Source organism: Populus euphratica, unplaced genomic scaffold, assembly GCF_000495115.2.
Source record: "Populus euphratica unplaced genomic scaffold, PopEup_1.0 scaffold7.1, whole genome shotgun sequence".
Taxonomy (NCBI): domain Eukaryota; kingdom Viridiplantae; phylum Streptophyta; class Magnoliopsida; order Malpighiales; family Salicaceae; genus Populus; species Populus euphratica.
In genome coordinates this window covers 916,334-924,781 of record NW_011499871.1, presented here as the reverse complement: position 1 = coordinate 924,781, position 8,448 = coordinate 916,334, and the positions used below count along the sequence as shown (strand labels likewise).

Below are 8,448 nucleotides of genomic sequence, written 5' to 3'. Positions count from 1 at the left end.
AAGCACTTGCTACCTTTTTCTATAGTCATGACTCATAACACCATATCTTAATTTACAAACATAAAATCAACATCTACGAGCACAAATTCGTATAAGGGTTGTAATTGACACATCACAAAAAGATGCTATCCAGAGCCATAAAAACATATAAGATGTTTGCACTTGAAAATTGAAAACAAAACCCATTTTCATATTGTATTTGGTGACCAAACAAGTTAAGTAAATAGTTAAGGTTGTCTGCTCATAACTGTTAAAGAAATCAAATAATCAATAAATCAAACCAGTACTAAATAAACAATAAATTTATAGTTAAATTGTTAAATTTTTTATTTTTTATTTATAAATAATTAAGCTTGATTATAAACAATAATACAGGATCTTGATGCAGAACCATCAATATAAATTATAATTTTTTTGTTGATTGAAATAATAATAAAAATATTATTTTTCTTCAATAACAAAAGGAGAGATAGCTTTGCAAGATGCATGACTAATTACATGAAACATTAACTAGCAATCCTAGAAACCCTAGCCTGTGGAATTCTATGTAGTAATTTGTCTTGTTATATATACACATATACACACGGCAAAACCTTTTCATAATTTATCTTAATTTAGATAAATTTATTTTATTTTTATAACCTAATTTATTAATTTGTCGAGTTAATAAAAGTTGATTCAGTTATATTTATATACTTTTTTGAATTGATTTTATTTTTATTTTTTAATATTAAATTGAATAGGAGTTAAAGATCAATATTTTTTTATTCGTTTTTTATGAAGTTATCTTAATCTCATGATTCAGGTCATAAGTTTAACAGGTTAATTTAATTTGACAAGAGTTATTTTTTAATTATTTTTTAAATTTTACCATTGAATATTGGTTTGATTAAAAATTAAGATTTTCAATGAGACTATTACAGTTTAATTACCATAATTGTGGATTTGACAAATTAATCCTAATTGATCTGGATCGATTCAATATATTATCATTTTTTTTTAAAGTATTATTTTGATTGTTTTAGTTAAATTATGTTTTTATTTTATATCAATCATCTAGGTTGATTTTAAATCTGTCAAGTCAACAATATTATATTAGGTCAACCCTTACATCTTTTTTTTTTCTTGCTAGAAAACATATTAATAATTCTTGAATATTTTTTTATTTAAAGAAAAAAATTAATTTGACTTGTAGTGTAGTGTATGAGAATATATTTTGATTCTCTTTCATGAGACTATCGTTTCATCACCTAAATAATATATTTGACAAATTAATTAAAATTCATTTATATCAATCTAATATGTTTTTATTTTATTATTTAAAAGAATAATGATATTTTAACTTTTTTTTAATTATATTTTTATTTTGTATTAGTATTTTTGGAACTTTTACATCAACCATATTATATTAGCTTAAATCATGTCATATTTAAACTTTTTTTATTAAAATTTTTATTAATAACACCTAAATATTTTTTATATTTAAAAATAATAAAATTGATGTGACTTAAGTGTAATGTATGTCAATAATTTAGTTTACTCTATTTCCAAAGTAATATTGGAAATTTTAATTTTTATAAGAAAAATGAAATCATTTCAGAAGTCCAAAGTACAGGCCCACGTAGCAATTGAGATCAAATCATTTAGGCTCAATATTTCCCTTCATTTTGACCCAATTGAGCTTCAATTTTTTTCGGGTCAAATAATTCCCTTTATCACAAGAATGCCTAAATCACCTAAAACCCTAAACCGACCCTAGAACCCCAAATTCCATCTCACACGCCAGAAAGCTACCTTATTGACCCCACCTCCACTACTCCACCACCACCAGAAATGGCAAGCCTAATACCTGAAACCACCAAAAAACTCTTCACCGCAGAAAACCTCCGCTCTGCCACCAAACAATCCGACCGCTGCCTCATCGTTCCCGTCCGCCTCCGTCGTGCCATCAAAAAATACCTCCGAGGTAACAATTGTATATGCTCTTTTTTGTTTTGCAAAGATCGAAACTTTTGTACACAATAGTTCAATTTTTTTTAAAAGATGAAAATTTGCAGAGCAAGAAGAGCCACACATGAAGAAAAAAGTTTTAAGACTATCAGAATCATTCAGCGATATCAAAGACAAAAACTTGATGTTAGGAATTAATACTTCAAAGGAGCTAGTTGAAGATCCATTTAAGTCTATGGAGAGGTCTAAGAGATGGAAAATTAAGAGTTCTTATGGCGACATTGGACTTAGTTATAGAGATGATGAGACCATTGCTTATGTTGCTTCTCGTATGCCTGCTGTTTTCTCTGCTTGCTATAGAGTCCTCAGCGAAGTAAGTAAAATGATTTTTTTGTGTGCTTAGGAGCATTTCTTGTGTTGTTATTAAAACGCAGATGAAAAGTTTGTGTCTTTAGTGTATGTTCATTGTTATTTATTTATTTATTTTTCTGGAACTTTTGTGGGTTTTTGGTGTTTGTAGGTTAGGAGAAGGTTACCGGGTTTTTCTCCTACTAAAATTTTGGATTTTGGAGCTGGGACTGGTTCAGCTTTCTGGTAAGATGCTCTTCTTTTTACTGTGGTATAATATGATGTGCAATTATGGAAGTGTCGGTGAGGTCTAAAAAACAATTGTGTAATTGATGATGAATTTGAGTTTTCTTGATGTTTTAAGTGAAATTTTGTAGGGCAATAAGAGAAGTGTGGCCAAAGTCATTACAGAAGGTAAATTTAGTGGAACCATCACAGTCTATGCAGCGTGCCGGTAGAAGTCTTATACAAGGTAATTTGCTGACTAATTTTTTCAAGTCTTTAGGACATTTTAAATGTTTTGTTTGTTTTAGGTTTTGGTGGTTAAGATAAATTCTGAGGCTACTACATTATATTGATTGTTCAGATTTGAAGAATTTGCCACTTATTCATAGCTATAATAGCCTTCAAGACTTGAGTAAAACTATTCACAAGTCCGAGAGGAAACATGACCTTGTAATTGCTGTAAGTTGAATTTCCTGATGACTCTTAGCTTGTTAGTGTTAACTGCCCATAAGTGCTTTACTTTTGGTGTTGTGTAACATGTTCTACTTTATGTGGTGTTGCCTCAACTTCGAAGCTTATGTAAGTTTCACTTTATTTGATCTTTAGTTGGTAATAACTACTCCTATATGTCTGTTGCTATGAAGTCCTATGTTCTGGGGGAGATACCATCATTGAAGGACCGAATTACTATAGTGCGCCAGCTTTGGGAACTCACGGGGGATGTTTTGGTATGTGACTTTTTGCTTGTTATTGATATTCATGTCTCAGCATAATGTGAATCTGAGGATTTACTGGTTATTTTACATAACTAGTCATGTCTTTCTGGTTTTCATTCTACATGGAGGGAGAGCAAAAAAAGGAAAATACATGTGAAATATGAATATTGCACACTTATGTATGGGATTTCATTTGTTTTTTGTTTTTGCGTTACTCTTTGTTTCTGAAAAACTTAAGCATGGAGCAGGTTTTAATTGAGCCAGGTACGCCACATGGATTTGGTATCATATCACAGATGCGATCTCACATACTATGGATGGAGAAAAGGGTCAGTTCATTGTTTCTTATTGAGCATTCTTTGGCACAAGAATTGTGTTATGGTGCCTATTAATAAATCTCAGATGAATATATTGTGTTTCTAATTATGTTTGCACTTTGCTGTCATGCTCATGTAATTCATTTAAACAATTATATCAATGAATTTTCAGAAATGTGGTAAAGCTGAAGGGAAAGTCAATGAAACTTGTAAGGATTTGGTGCCCTACAAAGGTGGTGCATTTGTAATTGCTCCTGTAAGTATCATAATGGCTTTCCTCCTAGTTTTCTTTCTTGTGAGGTCAACTTATGGAGCTGCCTTTTCATTTTTTCCCTTTTTCTTTGTTTGCCTAATAGCAACTTGATGCAGTGTTCTCATGATGGGAGCTGTCCTTTGGTGAAATCTGGAAAATACTGTCACTTTGTTCAGCGTTTGCAGAGGACAACATCACAGCGAGCATACAAGGTACTTCCTCATTACATTCTGCATTATTTGCGTGCAAGATTCATGTCTCAAGCATATTATAGGAGCACATTAATTTATAAGAAAAAAAGACATGGAATTCATAGAATTAGTGATCGAACTATAAAAGCAAAAAGAAAATGGTCTTAATTTGCATTTTGTTTTTCATCAATCAAAGATTATGTAAAAATAAATTTATATCCCCCCAACCAAAATAATACTAGATGATGAGAGGAAGTATGTATAAGGGTCGAATTATCATATAATCTCTAAATATTTGTACTGGGGAATATAACTGGGTTGCCTACGAGCCAAGGGTTCAAATTTTTCTATATTATATACAACATAATGTTGTAGGCCCTTTGAGATATATGTAAAAGAAAGCAGGAAGTCTAGGAAACTTGGGACTTAGTAAGTTAACACTTTTGCTATATCATCCACAATCAGACTGATCTGGTTTACCAATTGTTTCACACTTTTGCTATATCATCTACAATCAGGGCTGTTCTGGTTTACCAATTGTTGCTATATGCTGTCTGAAGATGTAAGCTAAGTTCCGGTGCTCACGTTACGATATGGCCGTATCAAGTCAACTAAAGTGTTAAAAAAAATGTGGGCACTGTTAAAATTTGCTGGTTATGAAAAACCTCATGTGCCTTCAAAGCTTGATCACCGTGTTAGATAAAACTAATTGACTATCATGTGTTAATAAATGGGAAAAAAATCGTTAATGATAAACAAATTTTTTTTTTTTTTAAATTCGCAATGTGTCATACTATGTAGCATCTATATTTTAATTATATGTCTATTTTTTTTTTGGAAAAATGAAAATAAAAACTGAACCGAAAAAAATAATTTGTTAGCACAATGCATGTACCTTTTATTGTTCATGATCTAGGTTCTAACTCCATCTGTGTTGATGGCCTGTTTGACCAAGTTAGTCTTAACGCTACCTGATTGCACCATTTAAAACCCAATCTGACTCCGAAATATTTTTTAGCTTGCTGTTGTTCTAACCTTTGTGTAGCCCGATAAGGCTCAATTGTGAAATAATGAAACGTAAAAGGATAAAATAAAATGAAAAAAATTAGGGATTGAAATAAAAAGACAACACCATATTGTATTAATTTCAATTAACTCAAGTTAACTTGTTAAATTTGTAGCCCCAGTGATGAATCCATTTCATTCATTTTTCTTCCCATCTTTTCTCCACGGCTGGGCCTTAATAGGGCATGTGTGGGATGGAATCTAGGACTAAATTGAATGGTCATTGAGAACTAGAGATCAAAATAAAAAAAAAATATTAAAGAATTAGGGATGAAATAAAAAAAAAAAAGGTGACCAGGAATCAAATTGAAAAAAAGAAAAAAAGTTTGGCATGTGTTGTAAGCGTCAACATTTGAGGAAACCCAGTCACATTCCAGAATGGAGCTTCGTGCATCGTTCACTACCTTTATGGTCATTGTTGGAATCATCTTGTCAAGGTTTCTTCCAGGCCTGCAGGTGTGGTCGGTGAGTCGAGGACGATTGTCTTTTTTTTTCCTTCACCTTTATATGTTAATAAATAAATAAAAAATCGTTAATGATAAAGAGTTGAAAAACTCCATCCGTATTGATGGCCTGTTGAACCAAGTTAGCCCAAAAGTGACCTGATTGCACTGTTTAAAATACAATCCGGCTTCCCAATTTTTTTTTAGTTCGCTGTTTTTCTAACCTTTGCCTAGCTTGATTAGGTTCAACTGTGAAACAATGATCTGTCAAAAGATAAAATTACAAAATAAAGTTTAGGGATTAAAATGATCCCGGCCAACCCGGGTTACCATGCTAATTTAATAGCCCGGGTCATGACATCACCATAATATGCTAACCTGTCATGGCAATCCATCCCATTCATTTCTCTTCCCATCTTCTCTTTGGTTGAGCTTTAATTGGGCTCGGGTGAAATAAAATCTGAAGGGCTATCTCAGAACTAACGATCAAGATAAAAAAAATAAATATGAAGAGTTACATAAGAATTATTAGGGATTAAATAAAAAAATTGGCTCAAATTAAAAAGAATATGGTACAGGCGTTGCACACGCCAGCATATAATTGGGCAGGTGAAATGAAATCTAGACTAAATTGAAGGTCATCTTAGAACTTAGGACAAAAAAAAATAGTGAAGAGTTATAACAGAATTAAAATAAAAGTTCGGTGCGAGCTTTACGTCAGCGTGTGATGAAACCTATAGCATTCAAGCATGGGGTTTCCTACAGGCTTTGTTCATGGCCTTTTTGGGCGCGGTTGGAATAGTCTCAGCAAGCTCTCTCTTCTAGGCCTGGGAGTGTCGCTGGTGAGTCGATTACAGTTGCCTTTTATCCTTTTTCTTCAACTTCTCTCCCTTTTGCTCTCTCCCTTGATTTCTGTGCAAAACCAGCACGAAAACAAAACCTGCTGTTGCTGTCCACAGTAGAGTGAGAGGATCTACAATGATTCCCCAAGAACTAGTTTTTTCTATAACTCTAATAATATTTCAAGTGTTCATTTGATATGGGTGAGTGTTTCTTATACTCTGCAATATAGGCCTTGCCATGTTTAGCGGGTACAGCATAATATCAGTATTTGTTTAAGCAGAGCCCCCTCCACGCGAATACTACTGTTTTTAGGGGTGGTTGCATCTTATCAAAATTGTAAAGGCTCGATTTTAAGTTTATAGTTATCCTTTTATTTAAAGTTATTTGCAGTTTTAATTCATTTCTTTTAACACCAGTACTATGTAGAAGAACTTGGTTATATCTTTTTGTTGTTGAAAGAGAGATACTGCTGCCCCCTTTGGAAGGATTGAAGTAAGAAATTCACCATTATGCTTCCCTTGTTCATGACTTGCAGCGTTCCAAGGGTGAAACTTTACGTGGATTTGAGGATGAGAAGTTCTCCTTTGTCGCTTTCAGACGAGGACAACGACCCCGGTTGGTATTCTATTACAATGTGTTAAAATTTATGAATTGTTTCATTTAGAGAAAATTAAACGATATCAAAAACTGAAGGTGCTACTATGAAATCTTATTTTCATTTTTTATCATTCTGCTGTGAAATATTAATATTGAATAAATTATCTAACATTACATGGATTTATTTCAATTATTTCTTCTTTTTTTTTAAAAAAAACTGTGATCAAGAACATCCCGGCTATTTGTTCCAGCATTGATGTCTGAAGGGGCAAAAGTAATTTAATTTTTTGAGAGACACAAAATGCTAATAGACTTAAAAAGTTAAAATAAAAAACAGGGAGGAAGTCAATACCTAAGATAGAGTACACAATGGAGAGTATTCAAGAGTGGAATATGCAAAATCCTTAAGCCCCTATCTGCTTCTTTACCAAGTTTTTCTACCAAGCTATCAAACAAGTCAACTTCAGAGCTAAGTCCAAGTAGACAGCTTGCTTCCAATATTATAAGCTGCTCATGGCCCAAGATTAATCTTTAATTTTCCTTTCATAGATTATTATTATCTGCAAATTGCCCAGGACTATGATCTGAATGTTGTTTATCATTGTTTTACCTTGCTCCATTTGAACAGAAAACCTTGGCCTCTTGATGGCATGAGATTTGAGACTTTGAAGGAGCAGCATGCTAAAAGAAATCCAGAAGATCTAGAGATTGATTATGGTAAATTTAACACCTTTAGAAGATCTAGAGATTGATTATGGTAAATTCAACACCATTTTTTTTCCCTTAGAAATCTCTAAAGAAATGTTTTCGTGCAACTTGATTGGTGTCAGACAGCAGGTAGAAAATATAATTATAATTGCATCACCGCTTGATTGGTGTCAGACACACAATCTGATTGCATTCTGTTTCTGTTATTTGCAAATGATCTTGACAGAGGACTTGATTGAGCAAAATCAACCCGAGGAGGAGGTTCCATATGAAGAGGTGGACCCAGTTTACTATGATTCTGATGTCATTGAAACTGACACCAATGATGATAATGACGAAGAGGAGCAAGAAGAAGAAGCTCATGCTGATCTTGGGGGAGGCTGGGGAAGGATAGTTTTCTCACCTTTTAAGAGAGGCAGGCAGGTGACCTTGGATGTTTGCCGATCAAACAATCGTGATAACTCAGAGGGCTCTTTTGAACGTATAGTTGTCACGAAGAGTAAAAGTCCTGCTTTACATTATCAGGCACGAAGATCTCACTGGGGTGACTTGTGGCCATTTTAAAGCAAAATGAGCCTTGCATTTTCCAAGTAACTGCTCTTGTACGTTGAGAACATGTAAAATTAGATGCCTGCGTATATAAGTGCCTTTTCACCATATGATTTTATTTACTTAATCGGCTCGATGGCTGGGATAAATGGTACTCCAGACAAGAAACTTGCGATGGTAGCATTTTTAGTGGGAATTAATTCCTTGAAGTTGAAAACAGAAATAAGAGAGACACCCCGCCGC

The 8,448-nt window shown here is 33.2% G+C and overlaps 1 protein-coding gene across 1 annotated transcript; it reads left to right on the top strand.

The window, feature by feature from the left end:
- The first annotated feature begins 1,690 nt into the window (after positions 1–1,690).
- On the top strand, positions 1,691–8,424 carry LOC105127284 (copper ion binding / methyltransferase). Its single transcript, XM_011028524.1, has 12 exons — positions 1,691–1,966; positions 2,058–2,323; positions 2,471–2,544; positions 2,676–2,770; positions 2,885–2,982; positions 3,168–3,251; positions 3,488–3,568; positions 3,729–3,812; positions 3,926–4,021; positions 6,887–6,966; positions 7,577–7,665; positions 7,883–8,424. Exons 1-12 carry the CDS (start codon positions 1,834–1,836, stop codon positions 8,218–8,220), a joined length of 1,518 nt encoding a protein of 505 aa, XP_011026826.1. The 5' UTR covers positions 1,691–1,833; the 3' UTR covers positions 8,221–8,424.
- Positions 8,425–8,448: the final 24 nt, after the last annotated feature.